Here is a 22,272-nt window from a genome sequence, read left to right as displayed (position 1 = left end):
TTGGCTACAAGGTAGAACTTTAAAAAAAAACAAAATTTTTTTTTCTTTTTTTTTTTTTTGCTGAATGTGTTCCAGTCTCCCTATTTTTGTGAGTCATCTGAGGACACAGGTACTCCTTGCTGCCCAAACTCAGGGACAGAAGAGGTGTGGGTGGTAAGAGAGTTCTGCCTTTTAAAAGCTTCAAATACAAAAAATTCCTTGAACTTTTTGGTCATTTTTTGCTTTTTTCCTTACTGACTGAGCATTTAAGAAGGGGCAAAACTTTCTGACTTGTTCTCAAAATGTAGTAGGTTCTCATCACTTTCAAATGACCAATTCATAATTTGTTGTGGTTGCTGTTAGGTGCTGTCAAGTCCATTCTGACTCAGCAACCCTATGCACAAAAGAATGAAACACTGCCTGGTCCTGCGCCATCCTCACAATCCTTGTTATATTGAGGCCATTGTTGCAGCAACTGTGCCAATCCATCTCGTTGACGTTCTTCCTTTTTTTTGCTGACCCTCTACTTTACCAACCATGATGTGCTTCTCCAGGAACTGGTCCTTCCTAATTGCATGTCCAAATTACCTAAGATGAAGTCTCACCATCCTCCCTTCTAAGGAACATTCTGGTTGTACCTCTTCCAAGACGCATTTGTTCATCCTTCTGGCAGTCCACGGTATATCCAATATTATTCGCCAACACCGTAATTCAAAAGTGTCAATTCTTCTTTGGTCTTCCTTGTTCACTGTCCAGCTTTCACATGCATATGAGGCGAGTGAAAACACCATATCTTTGGTCAGGTGCACTTTAGTCCTCAAAGTTACCTCTTTGCTTTTTAATGCTTTAAAGAGGTGTTTTGCAGCAGATTTGCCCAATGCAATGCGTCTTTTGATTTCCTGACTGCTACTTCCATGGGTGTTGATTATGGATCCGATTTAAAATGAAATCCTTGACAACTTCAATATTTTCTCCACTTATCGTGATGTTGCTTGTTGGTCATATTTACTGACCAATAAAGCGGAAGATCAAGCTGGAGGCATTTTGCTTTCTGCTTCAGCTCACTGGTTCTGAAGGGCCCTGTCAGCTAACCACAAGTCAGGTACTTCTGTGTCTCTGCCTCGCACAAAATCAACAATGGAGGACATGGTCATATCCTCAGATTACAGGTAAGGAAGTTGAGAGTGAACAGGGTTGCATGATCTCTCCAAGGTCTCCCAGCTGGTAAGTGCACAGCCTTGACTCAAACCCATGTCTTTTGATTCCAAGTCCACCACTCTCTTCGGTAGTAAAACAAGAACTTAAAACGGGAACTGGGAAGAACAAATCAGAAAGCTTATCCTTGATTGATCCTGTGCAACTGTGGCAGATTGCATTTTCCAAAAATAGCCCCAGCAATACTTCCAGTCACACACACCCTATTTTTATACAAATAAAGTGCCTTCAATATTTTTTTGCCAACTCGCCCCTCCCCCTGCAAGGTATTTTCATACACACTGCTATGCCATTTTTTTTTTGCTGTAAGAAAAAGAAAAAAAAAAGCTTAGCATGCTTAGGAAAATACCTCACAGGGGGAGGACACGATTGGCAAACAATCATAGAAGGCATGCATTATTTGTATAAAAACATAGTACTCTTTTAGAACTTTGCCACTGTACCCCCAGGGAGGTAGAATCTATTTCCCCTCCTCTTAGGTAAGCCTTTGTAGCTGCTTTGACAAATACAATACAGCCTAAACAACACTGGAAATTCAAGGGCTAGGTCATAAAAGTCAATGTGGATTTCACTTGCCTCTCTTGCTCTTGAAACACTCATCCTTGAAAGCCACCACGATGCTGTGAAGTCCAAACTAACACACACGGAGAGTCCACTTGGAGAGGCCCATGCAGAGAGGAGCTGAGGCTACCAGCCATCAGCCAAAATCAACTACCAGTCTTCCAGCTGAGGCTCCAGACATCATGGAGAAGAAACAGGCCATCTCTACCGTACCCTGCCCACATTCCTGACTCACAGAATCACTAAGCAAAATAAATGGTTGTTTTATGCCACTGAGTTTTGGCGTAACTTGTGTCCCAGTCACAGCAACTTAAACAGTAACTGAAGAGAGTACGAACAGCAACAGCTAACAATGGGCTGAACACCTCCTTACTGTTGACTTTGTCAAGCCAATTCCACAAATGTAGAACCACCAGTGAGTGTTCTGAGGAAGTCCTTGGTGCTGGGGGCAGATAGTAATAGCCCGCCTTTATGTAATGCTGAGGTGACGGTTTTCTCAGGTAGTAGTCTGGCTAAACTCCTTTCTTCTCTAAGAAGAGTCAAGCCTACCTTCGATGGTAAAGCCTACACACGTGCCCTTGTTAGCTGTTTGCAAAACATGCTGTCGTTGTTGCCAGGTGCGGTCGAGTTGATTTTGACTCATAGTGACAGCATAGAACACCCCCACAGAGGAGCAGGTCACCGGGTCTCTTTCCCACGGAGCCGCTGGGTCAAGTTTGAACCAACCTTTTGGTTAGCAGCTAAGTGCTTAACCATTGTGCTACCAGGGCTCCTTAGCAAAAATTAGAAAATTTTATTTGCATAAATTCATATTTATGAATGACTGGGTACAGATTACTCATTACTGCCTCTTGAGATTGCTAAATTTTGTCCTGGATCAGTGGAGAACTCAAACAGAATCCATCTCACCCCTGCTTAAGTGCTTTTGCCGAGTTACACGAGGTTTGGTGTGTTGTCCTAACATGAAAAAAGACAGGACGGTGAAGCCTGTGAGAGCTGGAACTCAACAGGACTGCCTTGTGTTTCTGGGACTCCTAAGTTTTCTGCCTTCGACGAGGTGCAGCCTTGGCACTTTTCTGTCACTCTTTATTAGTAGAAAATATCGGAGTTTTCATTCTGACAGGTTTCCACCTTACACAGGTTCCTGCTTTGCAGGTTTTACTGTATAAGCAAAACCGCTTAAAAAACACGCTGCTGCATTTCCCGTGAGAATATTGTTGCGGACAAGATTCATTACGTTACAACCCTTCAAGCAAAGACTCCCAGTTTTCCCTTAGAAATCAGCTCCAGGAAGAGCCATGTTCTCTCATGAGCAATAGAAACCTTTGTGCAGATAGTACACAATGAATCCTCTAATTGCCTTCGCTTTACTGTCTAACGCCAGCTCACCTGTACACAATGAATCCTCTAATTGCCTTCGCTTTAGCTTCTAAAGCCAGCTCACCTGCAAAAACTGTTCCAGATTTGGAATTAACTCTACCCCGCCCCCACCTTTTACCACTCTACCCTTTGCCTTCTTCACTGTACCTGTTGGTTGTTTTTTTCTTTTTTTTATCGTTCTGTTCTGTATGTTTTTTTTTTTGCCAGCCTCCTCACACCTATTTGGAACAAGATGACCAGAAACCACCAGTTACATTAAGTCAGCTCTGACTCGTGGCGCCCCACGTGTATCAGAGTGGAACTGTCCTCCATCGGGTTTTCAACGGCTGATTTTTTGGAAGTAGATTGCCAGGCCTTTCTTCTGAGGTGCCTCTGAGTGGACTGAAACCAACCTTTCAGAGAGCAGCTGAGTGCCTTAACCAACTGCACCATCCAGGCACTCCAGAATAAGGTGAGGCACCTACAAATCTCTTCAGTGGATTTGTAAGCTTATCCTTACATTTTTTATACACATATGCACACCTGGCAGGAGAATTTTTTAAATTTTAAAATAATGTGACTTAATACAGAATAAACAGAACTTGCTGACTTTAGCCAGACCTGTCAGTGACTCAGTAGCCCTTGAGTTATAAACATGTAGCTATTAATAGTGCTATAAAACTTGGCTAATCTAGTTGGAGTAAACAGCTTATCAAAAAGAGAGCACGATACCTCTCTCTGGCTCACTTCTATCTGTCATCTGTTACTCAGTATGTCCACATACAGCTCAGAAAATATCCTGTAGGGAAACAAAGCTGTGAACTGGCCCTGGCACTAAGCTCAGAGTTTCGCTGATCCTCGCCAGCACTCAGCGGGGTATGATAGCATAGTTCTCACAGACTCAGCTGGACAGAGTACAATCCCAAAGTGCACATAGAATTTTCTGAATTTGAGAAGCAAAACAAAACAAAGCGCCAGCTCTAAGTTCTCAACACCACTTCTCAGGCCTCTGCTTCTGCACTGGGGCTGCATCCCATCTGGGAAGAGGACGGGGTTCTCTAAGTTATCTCCTCTGCTCAGCTCCCCTGCTCAGGGTGAGTCACTGTCCTTTTGCTCTTCCTGCCAAATGTGACCTTACTAATAGGCACCTCCAACATACACTATGTGCATAACACCAATAAGTCACGGTTATCGTCACAGGTCCTTGGAGTCACAGTGAGTCAGTGGAGTAAGAAACCCGAAGAAGTTACCAGGAATCCCACTTCTATCGATTCAGCAGTGTGTTAGTCAAAACAGCACGAGTCAGGCCAAGCACATCTTTGTGGCAGAAAAAACAAGTGGTGCTGGACTGAATTTTCTGCTTCTCAAAATCAAAACTAACCCACTGCTGTTGAGTCAATTCTGACTCATGGCGACCCCACGTGATAAGGCAGAACTGCCCCAAGGGCTTTTCTTGGCTATAATATTTATGGAAGCAGATCACCAGGTCTTCCTTCTCCGGCACCACAGGTGCACATGAACTGCCAACCTTTAGGTTAGTAGTTGAGCACAAAGGGTTTGCGACACCCAAGGGCCTTTTCTTCTCAAAACCAGCTGGAATCAAGCAGGCACACCCTGTTTGCACAGACACAAATAAGTCTCAGAATTATACAGAGCCGCCTCTGTAGTGACTGGTGCCAGCGTCGCTCAGGACACAAAAAATAAAACACTCTAATTTGACTATTTTCCACACTAGAAATGCTTCATCTGGAGGCTGCATAGGACATGCAAGGCAAGGTTTCTGCAACTGAATTTTTTGCAACAAAAATGAGTTCACTTCTTTCTATGTAGCTCAAGTATTGCCCGTTCTAAATTCTGAAATTTAACTTAGAAAAAGGTCCAAGTTTGGACATCTATGTTTTACAAAACATGTGAACAACAACTTACACCATGTTTTTATATGCAAAGAAGGCATTTAGGGTAAATAATGGTGTTCTATGCATTAAGCACTCATAAAACTTGCTTGGACAGGCAGTCCCCCCAGGTTCCTGCCCCTGTCAGCAGTGCAAGTCTCTGGACTTGAATGTCATAAATTTATGAGTCTTGACACATGTTAGTTAAAGAGCCCTGGTAGAGAAGAAGCTAAGTGCTTAGGTGCTAACTGAAAGGTGGCTGTTCAAATCCACCCAGTGGCACCATGAGAGAAAACCCTGGTAATCTGCTTCCATAAACATTACAGCCTAGAAAACCCTAAAGGGCTGTTCTACCCTGTCACATGGATCGCTAAGAACAGGAATTGAGTCAACAGCACCTAACAAAAACAACAACACATATCAGCTACACAGACTTCTCACCATCTTGTATTAATTTTTCCATTTAATTGGGGAAATTAAAACAGATTTATTACATTTTTAAGGTCTTAATCAGTTATATCCATTCTCAGAGGAAAAAAAAAATCACAAAGAGTTAATCCACCATGGCAGCAAAACACAAGTGCCACAGAGCAAGCTACGCTCCAGAGCAAAGCAACTTGGTTCAGACCTCCGGAAAAGCGCAGGGTCCCTCCTGCACCACTGGGTCCTGCTCCCTGCCTCCCACATTTTAGCTCACTTACTTCCCAGAGCGCACTGTGAGGCAGGCTTCCATCACCTCTATTCCTTTCATCCCAGCTAAGAAGTAGACGAAGATTAAACACCTTCCCGACATCACACAGTCAGTAAGCGGAGAAACCAAACTCCAACTCAAGTCAGTCTCTCTCCAAGACGTGAATGTTTCAGACTGTAATCTTGTCAGGCACCAAGTGCAGTGCCTGGAAAAGCTGCAGCCCCAGATAGCTCCTCCTCCTCTCCAAAACACAAATTCTGCCCAAGCACCTACTGCTTTGAAAACGTATCATGGGTAGAGAGCACTTGGCTCCAGGAGAAATGTTCTTCTTTTGCCAACATCAGTGGACGTGGGAAACTTTCTAAAAGGCTGCGGTGGGTCCCAGAAGATGATTACCTGCTGCTTAGCAAGTATCCACATGGTCACTAGTACCACCCATCTGTCAGTGCTGTAGCTGTTGTCCTACTGTGGTGGATTGTCCTACTGTGGTGGTTTGCTTGTTGCTATGATGCTGGAAGCTATATTACTGGTATTCCAAATACCAGCAGCATCACCCTCGATGGACAGGTTTCAACAGGGCTTTCCAACTAAAACAGACTAGGAAGAAAGACCTGGTGATCAGCTTCTGAAAAATCTGTCAGTGAAAACTTTATGGATCACAACAGAACGCTGCCCAATTCAGTTGCTTTGGACACGCCATCAGGAAGGATGAATCACTGGAGAAGGACATCATGTTTGGTGACGTGGAGAATCAGCGAGGGTGAGGGAGACTCTCAGAGAGGTTGGATTGAATGGATTGACACAACAGCCACAACAACGAATTGTGAGGAAGATACAGGACCAGGTAATGTTTTGTTCTATTGTAGATAAGGTCACTATGAGTCGCAGTAGACTTGATGGCAGCTAACAATGACAATTTGCAAGTCTTATTTGAGGGAACAAGGCTGAGGAGCATGGATAAATAATTTATCTAAGTGTAAGAAGTTGCTCTAAATTTGCCAGGAACATGAAAAGCAAGCCAGTAAGACATGGCAATGTGTATTTTAAATGGGTATATGAATGAGCGAACACCAATGATGAGGCATTTTTCATGATCACCCACACTTACCATCTATGGCCCCAGTAGAACGGAAGGTGCTTCGATACCAAAGCACAATGTCAATCTTAAAAACGTTGTAGATGCACATGACAGACACAGCCACACCTGTCAAGGCTATGAACCCTCCTATCAAGTAAGCTCGGGAATCTGGAACTAAAATGGCAGCAAAAAAAAAAAAAAAAAAAGAGAGACAGAGTCAATTACATCCTTTACTAATACAGATCGCATTATTAATGCCAAATGGAAATGTGCTGCATGTCAAAGTGCTAAGAAAATCAAACTCATTGCCGCCGAGTCGATTCCAACCCATAGCGACCCTATAGGACTGAGTAGAGCCACCCCATGGAGTTTCCAAGGGGTGGCTGGTGGATTCAAACTGATTAGCAGCTGAGCTCTTAACCACTGTGCCGCCATGGCTTCCAAAGTGCTAAGGACAATGCTTAAATTTTTCTTTAAGAAATACGTAGAACAGTCTGCTCTTGACAAAGAATTTTGGGCAACAAATTCTGAGCCCTTAGGCACCTGGAAGAGGAAAATTGGGAGTCCTAGCTACCCATCCCCATACTCTATCGGTTTGTCGTAATGTGATGGCTTGTGCGTTGCTGTGATGCTAGAAGCTATGCCACTGGTGTTTCAAATACCAGCAGGGTGATCCATGGTGGACAGGTTTTAGCAGAGCTTCCAGAGTAAGACAGAGAAAGAAGGACTTGGAGGTGTACTTCTGAAAAAATTAGCCAGTGAAAACCTGATGGATAGCAATGGAACATCACCCAAAGAATATTGAATATACCATGGACTGCCAGAAGAACAAACAAATGTGTCTTGGAAGAAGTACAGCCAGAATGCTCATCAGAAACAAGGATGTCCAGACTGCGTCTCACATACTTTGGATATGTTATCAGGAGAAACCAGTCCCTGGAGAAGGATATCATGCTTGGGAAAGTAGAGAGTCACCAAAAAAGAGGAAGACCCTCAGCGAGATGGATTGACACAGTGGCTGCAGCAATGGGCTCAAGGATAATAACTATTGTGAGGATGGCGCAGGACTGGGTAGTGTCTCGTTCTGTTGCACATATGGTCGCTAAGAGTCAGAATTGACTCATGGCACCTAACAACAACAAGCTACTGATGGTCCCTGCAGCACTGCTCACAATCACACCAGCACTGCTTTCAAAATACTCATGGCTAGGGCCTCCTTCATCATCAACACTACAATCTCCAGAGGTGGGACCCGAGCACCTTTAATTTGAAAAGTTCCTCCACTGATCCTGCTGCAGGCTCTTGATTAATAACCACTGTTGTAATTTCTGTCTCAGTTACTCAAAGTGGAGTGTCAGGACTGCTGTCAGGAATAAGGAGGATCAGTTGCCTGCCCTAAGGGCCATCTCTGCTGGCTCCATGAGATGGGCCAGGAGCCAGACTCCTGTGTAGTTTTCTCTGTGCCATCAGAGTCCTGGCTTGGTGCCTATCAGAGAGGCATGCTCTTAGAAAGGGTGTTTACATCCCATCCTGCTCCATGAGCACATTACAGAGCAATTACAAGCAGAAGTGGTGGGGCAGGAGACGACCGAGGAGCAAAACCAGTTGGTCTAGAACCAAGTCCCTGAAAACATGCTTCTACACATTTGAGAAGAGGAACACAGCTTTCGGCCTTACCACAACTCCAAACCCCAAAGAATCAGAAAAGAGGAAGAAGGAGAAAGGAATAGAAATCTCTCCCACTCTTCACAACGCACTTCTTACCCCACTTCCTTCTTCAGCTACTTCCTGATTCCTAGTCCCAACTAGACAGTGGAGGGTGTGTGGAGGTATGGGGGCACTTTAATTTTTTTTTTAACATTCATTAAAGAGTTTATTATACGCTTCTCTCCACCACAGCATGTTGTGAACACATGGATGCCAAAGACATGTCCTCATTCACTATTTTGTCCCATTAAGTACACGACACGATAAAGCGTAATACCTAAAAACACATTTGGTGGTCTAAAAATATCAATCCATTAATTAAGTCCCAGCATAGCCAAGTTTCCCTGCTTTGCACACTGGTGCCCAGTCTAATCTGGGACTACTTGTTAGGACCTCTAGCTTCTAACCGTTACACTCATTTGTCCTTCTCTTCCATTCTCTGCTTCTCTCTGCCATTCCCCTGCTCTTGTTAACATTTCTCCTTGCAGTAACGATGCCACCTCTTGCTTTGGGTGTCACCATGACTGGGAGCCTTTAGTGCATACTTTAGGGATCTTAGTACTGTCAACTGTCATGATGGGAAGACCCTTCCCATGATATTTAAGAGATTCAAAAAGCCCCTGGTAAGTAGACAGGAGGGATGGCTTGAAAATTTGTGGGTTGATCATTCATTGTATTCTGGAGTGTTGATACCCTCCGCTCTGCAAAAGAGCTAAAATTGGAAACAGGAAAGTGATACATAAGTTCAAAGGGAGTACAGGCTTTGAGAAGTCACTAGGTGGTGCAAACGCTTAATGCACTCGGCTGCTAACCGAAAGGTTGGAGTTTCGAGTCCACCCAGAGGTATCTCAGAAGAAAGGCCCGATGATCTATTTCTGAAAAATGAGCCACTAAAACCCCAAAGGAGCACAACTCTACTCTGAGACACATGAGGTCGCCATGAGTAGGAGCCAACTCGATAGCAACTGGGCTGGGATATGGACTTTGAAATAGAAATAAATGGGAACATTTCTGTTGGATACACCAGATGCCGTGATGAAGGTCCTTTTAAAGGTGGAATTTGCCATTTGAGGCCATAAGGTTTCCACCAGCCTTAAACTGAGACACTAACTGAGAACAAGTGATTAATAGAAAGTCACAGAATGGTAAGCCAGTCTAAACAACTAGCTAGTGACTCTGCTTCAGACTCATCAAATAAGATCCAAATCTGAAAGTGTCTTCAACAAAAATAACAAAGTCAAGCAGAGAAGCTATAACCTTAGCTCTGCTCCTAATAAACCAACGAGAGGCTTGGAGTCAAGAGGATAATGTGCCTAAGAACTCAGGGCAAACAAAACAAAGTGTGCACGTACAAAAATAAGTTGCATGTGAGCTGTGAGGTAAGTGTTGATGAATTTAGAAAGTGCAGGTTTCTTAACCCCCCTAAAACAAAGGAAAAATATGACCCCTCCCTCCTGGAGGATGAAAAAAAAAAAACAAGAAACCCATTGCGGTCCAGTCAATTCCAACTCACAGCAACCCTACAGGACAGAGTAGAACTGCTCTGTAGGGTTTCCAAGTAGCACCTGGTGGATTCGAACTGCCGACCTTTTGGTTAGCAGCCAAGCTCTTAACCACTGCACCACGAGGGTTTCCATGATTGGCAGGTGTTAACTGATAGCAGCAGCAGTTCCTCTGAGCCTGGAATTTACTTCAGAATCCTTCGGAACAAGGTGTTCCAAGTAGTCAGTACCGATAAGTTAGTACAGGTAGACCCTGACTTAATACTATATGACTGCACTTACGACCGTCTGCTGTTTTGGGGAGTTTTTGGTCCATCTTATCATTAGTAACACATTCCACGTATGATGTTGCAGCGTGTAATTTGCTGCACCTATATTCACAAAGAGACGAAGTCAATGCCTGGCTTCAAGGTATTTAAAGAAAGAATCATGCTGTTGCTTGGAGGAAATGCTGCTGGATTTAAAACCTTTTCTTGTTTACTATTCTGCAAACCCCTGAGCCCTGAGATACAGGTCTACTAAGGGGTAACTCCAAGGCCTGGCTGACGAATGTGTTATCTGAAGACTGGTTTTAAAATGGTTTCATCCCAGAAAGGCATACCAACTGCCTTGAAAAAAGCGTTCCTTTCCAGATTCTGCCGTTACTTGATAATGCCCCAGGACATCTTCCTCACGTACGTGGTCTGACTGCAGATGTGAGAGTGCTCTATCTACTTCCCGACACGACAGCAGTGATTCGGTCTATGGAGCAAGGTGCAATCGCCACCTTCAAGGCATGCTACCTATGGAATTCGTTTGCTCAGGCAATAGCTGCAACAGATGGAGCTATGGTTAACATAACGCAATTTCTGGGAGAATTATAACGTTCTTCGGTGTATCCGGAGCACTGGATCTTCCTGGGAGGAAGTTATGGGAAAATGTATGCAGGGGGTATGGTAAAAATTGCCGAATTATGTGAAGACGCTGCAGGCATTTGACTGGGATAATGTGATGGAAGAGATTGGCGGAAAAAATCGTCCATACGGCAAGAACGCTGAATTTAGAACTTGATATTGCAGATGTGAAACAACTCAGATAGTGAAGAAGGAGAACTGACAGATCGGGACTTAATGGATTTTGAAGACAAAAGACATGCTGAAAAAGAATGAAATACAGAGGAAAAGGAAGGAGAGAAGTTGTCAAAAAATTTCACAGTGAAAGGATTAGCTGAAGTTTTTTCTAAACTAAACCAGGGGCATCAGTTGCTTGAAAACGTGAACCCAAATGCTAAAGTAGATATGCAGACTCAGGAAGCAATGAGATGTTACCACAAAATGTATGAAGAAAAAAAAAAAAGACCACACAGACAACTCAACTAGTTTTCTGACTAGAAACTCCATTCCCATTCCCAGGATAATCTACATGATCCAGAACCTTGCACAAGTGGAGTTATTATTGCACATGACAAAATGCCAATGTCATCCAACTCTTCTTCATCATGGAAGTAAGTTTTTATGGTTTGTATATTTTTATGTATATACATATTAAAATATACCTCTAAGTTTCCATGAAAGTTTTCCAACCCCTAAAGACAAATGGAGATCAAATTGTAAAGTTACTGAGGTACAACCATTTTGGAAAAGGATATGGTGTTTTCTCAGAAAGCTAGAAATAGAAATACCATATGATCCAGCAATCTCACTTCTAGAAATATATCCTAGAGAAATAAGAGATGTCACACGAACAGACATATAGACATCCATGATCATTACAGCATTGTTCACGATAGCAAAAAGATGGAAACAACCTAGATGCCCATCAACAGATGAATGGATAAATAAACCGTGGTACATACACACAATGGAGTACTACAAAATGATAAAGAACAATGATGAATCTGTGAAGCATCTCACAACTTGGATGAATCTTGAGGGCAATATGCTGAGTGAAATAAGTCAATCACAAAAGGACAAATACTGTATGAGACCAGTACTATAAAAACTCATGAAAAGGTTTACACACAAAAAGAAACAATCTTTGATGGTTATGAGGGAGGGAAGTGGTGGGAATGGAAAAACACTAGACAATAGATGAGTGGTAACTTTGGTGAAGGGTAAGACAGTATACAATATTGGGGGCAACAGCACAACTTGTACAAGGGAAGGTCATATAAGCTCCTTTTTATGGAGCTTATATGACCTTCCCTTGTAACATCCAAACTCCCTGAGGGACCGAATTGCTAGGCTGAGGGCTGTGGGGACCATGGTCTCGGGGAACATCTAGCTCAATTGGCATAACAGAGTTTATAAAGAAAATGCTCTACATTCTACTTTGGTGAGTAACATCTGGGGTCTTAAAAGCCTGTGAGTGGCCATCCAAGATACTCCACTGGTCTCATCTCATCGGGAGTAGAGTAGAACGAAGAAAACTAAAGACACAAGGGAAAGATTAGTCCAAAGGATTAATGGACCGAAACTACCACAGCCTCTACCAGACTGAGACCAGGACAACTAGATGGTGCCCAGCTACCACCAGTGACTGCTCTGACAGGTCTCACAATAGAAGGTCCTGGACAGGGCAGGAGAAAAATGTAGAACAAAGTTCTAACTTACAAAAAAGACCAGACTTACTGGCCCGACAGAGGCTGGAGAAACCTTGAGAGTATGGCTTCTGAACACACTTTTAGCTCAGTAATGAAGCCACTTCTGAGGTTCACCTTTCAGCCAAAGATTAGACAGGCCCATAAAACAAAACCAGACTATAACAGGCATACCAGCACAGGGGCAAGGACTAGAAGGCAGGAGGAGACAGGGAAGCTGGTAATAAGGGACCCAAGGTTGAGAAAGAAGAGTGTTGACATGTCATAGGGTTGGTAACCAATGTCGTCAAACAATATGTGTACTATTTAATCAGAAGCTAGTTTGTTCTGTAAACCTTCATCTAAATTACAAGAATAAAAAAAATAAAAAATATAGAGATACTGATAAGAAAAGACAGTAATAATGAAAACTAAAAAAAAAAATGAGGTATTTGATTATGTCAGAACTGACTTACAGTGGAGTTGTCGGAACAGAACCCTGTCATAAATCGAGGACTACCTGTATTGGCAAGGAAATCTATAATGGCTATCTTTAGTTGACAGTTTCTAAACAAAGACCTCAAACTTGTAGCTTGAGGATGATTTAAATTGTAACCACAACTCATGGAATCTCCAAGGCCTCCTACAATCAGCATCCCCTCTTTTCTCAGCGGTCGACTCAGTCACTTCCTCTGGCCTGGACTAAACTGAATTTCTGCTGGAGAGCTATGGGGGATGGGGGAGAGAGGAGAAAGTGCCACTACATGTACGTATAGTGCTGGAAGGTTCTGACCGGCTCTGAGTGGAAAACAATCCTTTCCTCACTGGCCTAGTGAGGTCCTTCCTCTCCTGGGTGTGGCACAATCCTGCATTGGCCTCCTCCAAGTCACCTCCTTGATGAGAATATGGATCTCTTGATTTCTGGCCCATGGAAGACCCACCTCTGTCCCTGATCTGGCTCTCTGTCCTGCATGGCAGGTAAGAGAGACTACTAGGAAATGAGTGTGAAAAGCTAGATCAGGGAGGGCCTTGAATGCCAAGCAAAGAGTTTCTACTTCATTCCAGAGGTGAGGAAGTGGCACTGGATGCCCAGTCAGGGCGTGGCAGAGTTACAGCCTACCTTGGGGAAGACAACTCTACCACAGTAAGCAGAATAGATTGGACCATTGAAAATTCTTAAGGCAAGGAAACCACTTAGAAAAATCATGTCATCAGCCAATTAGAATTTAATAATGGCTGGAGCCAAGACAGTCATAATGAAGATAACTACCTTTTTGTAGAACTTACCAAGTGTCATGCTTTATGCTTGCTTTACAAAATTAATCTCATTTGGTCCTCTCATACACTGCTAGTGGGTGGGGAGTATATATTGGTCCAATCACATTAAAGAACAGTTTGACATCATAAGAAAAATTAAAGATGGACCCTTGTCTGGCAATTCTACCCCCAGAGATATACCATTGAAGAATGCCTCTACATGAGTACCAGAATACACATGCAGGAATTTTCATGGCAGCATAACTTGTCAATAGCCCCATGCTGAGAATAAGTCAAATGATCACATGTCTGTAGTAGAATGGATAAACCATGGCCTAGTTATTCAATGGAATACAATTCAACAGTAAAAATGGGTCAACTACAGCTGCATCCTACGTGACTGAGGCGCCAATGAATCGCCCACAAGTAAGAAAAGAAGCAAGTCATAAAAGAAAACATACTGTATAACTCTCTTTATATAAAGTTCAAAAACAGGTAAAACTGAGGTATATTTTTAGGGACAGATACTTACGTGAAAATGCAAGGAAATGATTAGCCTAAAAGTTGGTAGAGTGGTTATCTACAGAGCGGAAAAGAGGTTATGATCAGAAAGGACATGTGGGGGCTTTTCAGGTCTGGTGATATTCTCGTTCTTGATTTACGGTTGCCAAACAAATGTAGAAGACGCACCTTATTTGCCATATAATTATTTGTTATATGATACCTATATTCTGTATGCCCTTTTCTTTCCTTCCTTCCTTCCTTCCTTCCTTCCTTCCTTCCTTCCTTCCTTCCTTCCTTCCTTCCTTCCTTCCTTCCTTCCTTCCTTCCTTCCTTCCTTCCTTCCTTCCTTCCTTCCTTCCTTCCTTCCTTCCTTCCTTCCTTCCTTCTCTCCCTCCCTCCTATCTATCTATCTATCTATCTATCTATCTATCTATCTATCTATCTATCTATCTATCATCTATCTACCTACCTAACTACTTATCTACCTATCTATCTAAAGGTATGTGTGTTTATGTGTTATATTTTACAATACCCATTATACCCATTGCTATCGAGTCGATTCCAACTCATAGTGACCCTACGAGACAGAGTGGAACGGCTCCATAAGGTTTCCAAGGAGCGGCTGGTGGATTCAAAGTGTCAACCTTTTGGTTAGCAGCCAAATGCTTAACCACTGTGCCACCAGGGCTGTGCCATATTTTATAATAAAAAAGTAGAAAAGATAAATCCCAGTTGATTCCCACAACCCTGGAACCAAAACCAAACTCACTGACGTCAATTCCAACTCATAGTGACCCTAAAGGATAGAGTAGAACTCCCCCATAGCATTTCCCAGGAGCAGCTGGTGGATTGGAACTGCCGACCTTTTGGTTGGCAGCCATAGCTCTTAACCACTGCACCACCAGGCCTCCATGGGAGGAAGGTATTATTATTATCCTTATTTTACAGAGAAGGAAACTTAAGCACAGAGAGGTTAAGTAACAGAGCTGTGTTCACACAGCTCATAAATGGTAGGGCCCAGAGCCTGAACCTGGATCCTGACCCTAAAGTCCTTGCTTGTAACCACTACACCGTCTACCTTGCTAGGGGAAGTAGAAGAGGACAGAGGCAGCAGGCCAACCCTGTGCAGGAAGAGTCTACAGAACGTGGCAACCAACTGGATGTTAGGCGTGAGGGAGAAAGTCTGAGGGATCAAGGTGAGCCCCAGATTTTGAGCCCAAAAAACTTGGAAGATGGGAGTACCACTAAAAAAAGTAAGAAAAATGGAAAGAGAATTAGGAGGTCTCAGGGAATTAATCTGCTTTCAATCTTCAGTCCATGTATCTGCAGTCTAGTGTGGGTTTTTTGTGGGCAGTCAGCAATACAGGGCTGCTCCTTGGGGAGAGAGAATCCAGTTGGAGAGTTGGAATTTGTTTCCACCTGCAAGAGGATGGTAGTTGAAGCCATGAGAGTAAGAGACATCATCGTGGATGAGAAGGCCGAAAAAGAAGCACCGACATTGGCACCTCAGGAATCACCCAGATGTACCAGAGAGAGAGAGAGTATGAGCAAGATTGATTGGGGAACCAGTGATCAAAAGTGACTCTATGACAGAAAAAAGCCATGGAGAAGAGAAAAAATGGGCAGAGGTGGAAGATGCACACAAGGTCCCTTCCACCTGATGCAACCAGAAAGGACTCTGCGTGGGTCCAAGGTGAGGAGAGGAGGTGTGGTACGCTCACTTTTGGTTAAGGCAGTTAAGGACTGTCATGGATTGAATTGTGTCTCCCCAAAATGTGCTGAAACAGGGGCCACCTGCACCTGTGGATGTGATCCTCCTTGGAAACAGGGTTTTTCTTTTGATATGTCAAAATTCTTGAGGTGTCAGTATTGATGCTGCTCTTTCTTCATTCTCGTCCATGATGATGAGAATGAGGTCATATCAGAGTAACCACTTCTGAGTTATTAAAAGGCAGAATAGACACAGGGACACACACAGGGGGAAGACAGACACTGAAGAATGCCAAGAAACTCCGAGGATTGTTGTGTACTAGAAGCTGAATAGACAAAGGACCTCCTCCTTGAGCCACGCCCTGAATTCGAACTTCTAGCCTCCAGAACTGTGAGAAGATAAATTTCTGTTCTTTCAAGCCAATCATTTATGGTATTTTTGTTATAGCAGCACTATGTTAACTAAGAAAGGCACAGACTGGCCTTGGCCTTCAGGCAGTGGAGGTGAGGTGCAGAATATGCTTACCTCAAGATTGCAAGCGGCCGTGTTTTCACCCCTTTTCACTGTTCTTCTAAGAGAGGTGAAGGACACTCACAAGGTCAAGAGCTTGGCAGGGGCAAACGCACATTCACTAGTTTCACACAGCAGTCACGGGACTAGTGTTTTATGCCAAATTCTTGGAAAACATTTCTGGCAGGTTTTTAGCTAGGATTGCATACAAATGTGGGTTTAACTACTCACGAAGGGACAGCGGCAAATTTGAGCCCTCTGCTCTTGCATGTGGTTAACAAAAAAAAAAAAAAAAAGATATTAATAGAATCAAAAAAAGCTGCCTTGGTGAACAATACCTCAGCATTTTGTAAGGTACTTCATACTGTGCCCCGGTATGTTATGAATTTAAAGTTGTTCTCTTAATATTATGATTTCACTTTTCATTACCTATTACGACCTCCAGTGGATAATCAATAAGCCCTGTACAGTTTTAAGAGTACTATTTCTGTACGTGAGTAGAGTTTGAAGCCCTCCTACTCTAAATATCAACGGTTTCCATAGATAACTTTACAAAGTTAGCATCATAAAAAATAAATATGCATTTTATCTGCATATAAAATTATAATAAATGATCTGAAAGCTGAAAATCATCAACGAATGGCTATAATACTTGAGCAATCAGGTTTAATAAAGAAAAAATTTCTCTTTTCTAGACTTTTGGTGCACAAAATGTATATTAATATGGTGTTTTCAAGGCATACTCCAAGCACATTGTAAGACACTGCATCAGCTTTTTGCTAGATTCCATATTTAGCTTCTCTATGTAATACTACCCTATTGCCTCACGTCAAACATTTAACGCCACTTCTCTTTCATAGTGGGGCCTGGTGCCACAGTGGCTAAGTGTTTGGCTGCTAACCAAAAGGTCGACAGTTCGAATCCACCAGCCACTCCTTCCTTGGAAACCTTATGGGGGCAGTTCTACTCTGTCCTATAGGGTTGCTATGGGTCGGAATCAACTGGACAGCAACAGGTTTTTTTTCTCTTTCATATGCATTTCTTCATCATCATTTTGAGCATGCTGAGTCCACTGGGACATTACCTGGGAGCTTTAACACAATGTATGCTGCTGATACTCCGGCATGACACACAAAATGGCGGCCATAATCTTCCATTTTCACTTGGAGGAAGGTTATGTTTACTGTGTACCTATTATATTGCTCAAAAGGCACACATGATCTATAAAAGGAAAGAGCCAGTCATTAGTACATGAATCATATTTACTCAACATACTTTATAATGGTTATTCTGGACAATAAAATTACTTTCTAGAGGACACTTTGGACCATTGTTTTACCATAGAATAGTTCACTGAAGAGGCTAACTGAAGTGTGATGACCGAGTAGTTCCAAATGTGTATTTTCTTCTGGGCAGTGACAAGAAAATGTAGTTCTGTTAACTACAGACAACATCCTCAGCCCTACAGGGCTCTTCCCTATTCCTTTCCACTTATCCTAACTTACCTACACTTCAAGGCCCAACACTAGTTCTTCTGTCCTCTTATTTCATTAGTTTTATTGTTTATACCAGGGAATTAATCAGTAAACCAGTTGCCATCGAGTCAACTCCAACTTATGGTAACCCCATGTGTGTCAGGGTAGAACTGGGCTCGACAGGGTTTCCAATGGCTGGTTTTTCAGAAGTATATCAACAGGTCTTTCTTCCAAGATACCTCTGGGTGGACTTGAACTTCCAACCTTTTGATTAGCAGCCAAGTGCTTAACCATTTGAACTACCCCAGACTCCATACCATTTAATTAGTTAATGATTATGCATTATCTCTCTGATAATGTTTAGTTTGCCCTTTAATCCTTGAATGCCTGTGGCTCATGATATAACTAAATAAGAATGAGGCTGGCTTAAATAGTAGCTGAGAGAAATTGATCATGTTGCTTTAACACCATACTTCACATTTTCCATCATCTCCCTAACTAGGCTGTAAACCGGATTGACAGCAGTGAGCACATCACACTTCTTTGACCAGAGGCTTGGCCGTGCACTCACTGTGAACCAGCAATGAGAAGGTCTTTGAAAGACAAAGCCCAAAGGAGTGATGAGAAGGCAGTGAGAACCATGTTAAAAAAGCAGTAAATGCCAAATTAATTTAGATGGAGAAATCCTTGCTAGCTTTTAGAGACGTCAGAAAAACAAAAGACTTACTCATATCCTTCTCTGATTCGCTTGGACTCACGATAGTAAAGATCCACCAGAGTGTTGTTGACTTTCCAGCAGCGTAGATTGGTGTTCTCCCTGACATCTGTGATGTTGCAATCCACAATAAGGGTGGAGCCTGTAAAAACCAAATCCGTAAATATTAAACGAAAATTTTACAAACAGTGGCCTGGTCAACAAATACATTCCTTGTTTTTTTGAGCCTAGAACGTCTTCTGATTACCAGAAATACCTCCTTGTGTCAATGGTAATCTACTTTATCTCCATCCACCTGACAGAGACCATAAGGAACGAGTGGACTTCCAGGATGTCTATTGTGAAAACCAAACACCAAACTCATTGCCACCAGTTGATTCTGACTCATTACGAGTCTACTGTAAAGAGATATGCCCAATATCACCAGCTTCTGAGGAATGTTTTCCACAACATCATGGGATACTATTCCTACTCTTAGCAACATTAGTGAGGAACTTTTCAGTTCACAGAGCGTTTCACACACATTTTTTCATTTGTCTCCCTATCTTCACAACAGTCTTACAAGGCAGAAAGGAGGACGTGTTATCCCCATTTTACAGATAAGACTGGAGCTCACGTACATTGAGTGACTTGCCAAGATCACACATTAGTTTGAAAAAGAAATGAGACATGAACTCTCGTTTTCTAATTCCAATTCCAGTGAGCTTCCTACCTTCCACTTGTGATCTCATGGTCTTGCCCCTCTGTCTCTTACCCTGCCTCCACTCATGTTCACACATTATATGTGATTAATTTACATTTTGCCCCATAAGCCTAATAATTCCCTCAATTTACCACATGTATAAAAACTACCATACTTCTAAAAAGTCTACTTCAACTTTCAATGAGTGTCCTTTATTCTAGGTGGTATTTTAAATTTACTGTGAAATACAGTGCATGTATACAGTGAAAACTATAGAATATAAATGTAAAGTTGATTATTATACATCAAATATCCATACAACTTTCACCTCCTAAGAAAACAGGAACTGCCAGAGCCTCGTTACCCTCCTACATGCCCTTTCCCTACTACTTAATCACCTACATATATGTCCCAAAACTCTGGCTACTATTACTCAACATTTTGCTTGTAAGGCTCATCCATGCTGTTGCATGTAGTTATACTTCATTCAGACAACAGAATCATTAGAATTTATTTTTCTTGTCTACTGTTTCTATAAGGAGCGCTAGTGGCATTGTGATTGAGACCTCGCCTGGTAACCAAAAGTTCAGCGATTGGAACTCACCAGTGACTCTGAGGGAAAAAGATGTGGCAGTCTGCTTTGGTAAAGATTACAGCCTTGGAAATCCTATGGGGCAGATCTACTTTGTCCTACAGGGTCGCTATGAGCCAGACTCAACTCGATGGCAATGGGTTTCATGGGACTGTTGCTATATATACCTTTGCATAGTTCCCAGTATTTCCTAGTGTGTCTAATGCTTGTATGAACTCTCTTATGCATGTTTACTGGGACACTTGTGCACACATTTCTGATGGGTTGCTGAGTCGGAATCAACTCGATGGCAACAGGTTTGGTTATACATGATGGGTACACATACCTATCTACTAATAAAATTGGTAGAGTTTAGATTATGCATATCTTCTGTTTTAAATTATGATGCCAAATTGTTTTCTAAAGTGGTTATACCAATTTACACTCCCACCAGCAGTCTATGGCAGTTTCTGTTACTTTATATATTCAACAATACTTGCTATTGTCAGTGAATTTTATTTTAGCTTTTCTGGTGAGTGTGTAATAGTATCACATTGGGAATTTAATTTGCATTTCCCTGGATTGCAGTTGGTTGAGCATCTTTTATATTTTTATTGCCCATTTGGGTATCCACTTTTATAAACTTTCTTCTCAGGTTATTTGTCTTTCTATTACATTATCTTCTCCGTATTGATTTGTAGCAGTTCTTCATAGATTCCAGACATGTGAACATGACCTTTGTTCACTTATCGCAAGTGACTTCTCTCACTCTGTGGCTTGTCTTTTCATTATTTCAGTGTTGTCTTTTACTAAACCATGATGCTGTAGTAGCTACTAGTTCAGTTGCTAACCAAAAGGTCAGCAGTTTGAATCTACCAGGTGCTCCTTGGAAACTGTATGGGACAGTTCTACTCTATTCCGTAGAGTCGTTGTGAGTTGGAACGGACTGGACAGCAACATTTTTTTTTTGTTTTTACTAAACAGAAGTTCTGATTTTTAATACAATTTTAATAATTGCAGTCCTGCTTTTATCAATGTATTTCTTTATGACTGGTGCATTGTATGTCCTCTTTAAAAAAAATCTTTCCTTACCCCAAATTATGAAGGTATTTTTCTAGAAGCTTTATTGTTTAGCCTTTCATATTTAGCTTTGCAAAACACTTGAAATTATCTTTATAAATGTTGTGAGAAATTCACCAAGTTTTATTCTGTATTACATCCAGTGCCTGGGATCATTCATTGTAATGATGGCACTTCCTCTACTTCTCTGTTGGGACAATTCTGTCAAAATCCAGTACCATATCCTTGTCTGCATCTACCTCTGGGCCCTCAAATCTGCCCCATTGTCTACTCTTATGCTAATGCTAGGCTGTCTTAATTACTATACCAAAAAAAAAAAAAAAAAAAAACCAAGCCTATTGCCTTCCAGTCGATTCTGACTCATAGTCACCCTACTGGACAGAGTAGAACTGCCCCATAGGGTTTCTAAGGAGTGGCTGGTGGATTCGAACTGGTGAGCTTTTGGTAAATCTCGAAATCTGGAAGCACAAGCCCTCTTATTTAACTCTTCATTCAAAGTGCCTTGAGGGACTCAGGCAGACATGGCTCTAGCGACATGCTTGTCCACTGCCCACTTTTGTCTTTTTGAATACATGCCGAACAAAACTTTCTTTTCACTTTACTATTAAAAAAAAAGTACCTTGACTATTATTGAATCTTTACATTTCCATATAAATGTTACAACTTAAAAAGCTGCAAAAACTAGAATCTGTGGAGATTTGGGCCGAGATTTAATTGAGCCTGTGGATAAGCTTGGGAAGAACTGCAAACTTTACTCTCACGTGTTTTTTACTCCATGAACATCACACAGATTTCAATTTATTGAATCTTTTTTCTTTCAATAATGTTTTAAAATTTTCTGTCCAGATATCTACCAGAAGTTTTTTTAGATATTTGATAGCTTATATTATTATAAACATTACATTAAATTTATTTTCATTTTGTTTGTTGCTGGCTCATACATACGTTCCATTGATTATTGTATATTGACCTTGGGTCCAACACACTTGCTTAGCTCATTTATTACTTTGAATAATATGTGGTTTTTTGGGACTAAGTACACAATCGTATCCCATCCAAAAATACTTAGAATTTTATTGTACCATCTCCAATCTTTTTAACTTTTCATTTTCTTGCCTTATTGAACTACTGAGGGCCTCTAGTCCAATGAAGAACAGAAGTGGTCATAGAAAGAATCCTCGTCTCCTTCTTCAACACAAAGGAAAAGCGTTCAAGATTTCAGTATT

The 22,272-nt window shown here is 41.9% G+C and overlaps 1 protein-coding gene across 1 annotated transcript in view; it reads right to left on the bottom strand.

Annotated features, from left to right (window-relative positions):
* Positions 1 to 22,272, bottom strand: part of IL1RL2 (interleukin 1 receptor like 2) — a 57,833-nt gene that overhangs the window by 5,735 nt on the left and 29,826 nt on the right. The window contains exons 6-8 of the mRNA XM_064268567.1: positions 18,726 to 18,855; positions 17,608 to 17,744; positions 6,806 to 6,949 (exon numbers count right to left, since the gene is read on the bottom strand). Of these exons, the coding sequence (XP_064124637.1) occupies positions 6,806 to 6,949; positions 17,608 to 17,744; positions 18,726 to 18,855 (411 nt within the window). The remainder of the gene's footprint in view (positions 1 to 6,805; positions 6,950 to 17,607; positions 17,745 to 18,725; positions 18,856 to 22,272) is intronic.

This window comes from Loxodonta africana, chromosome 15 (genome assembly GCF_030014295.1).
Source record: "Loxodonta africana isolate mLoxAfr1 chromosome 15, mLoxAfr1.hap2, whole genome shotgun sequence".
Taxonomy (NCBI): Eukaryota; Metazoa; Chordata; class Mammalia; order Proboscidea; family Elephantidae; genus Loxodonta; species Loxodonta africana.
The sequence above is the reverse complement of the archived record's forward strand: the minus strand, read 5'-3'. Positions and strand labels throughout refer to the sequence as shown.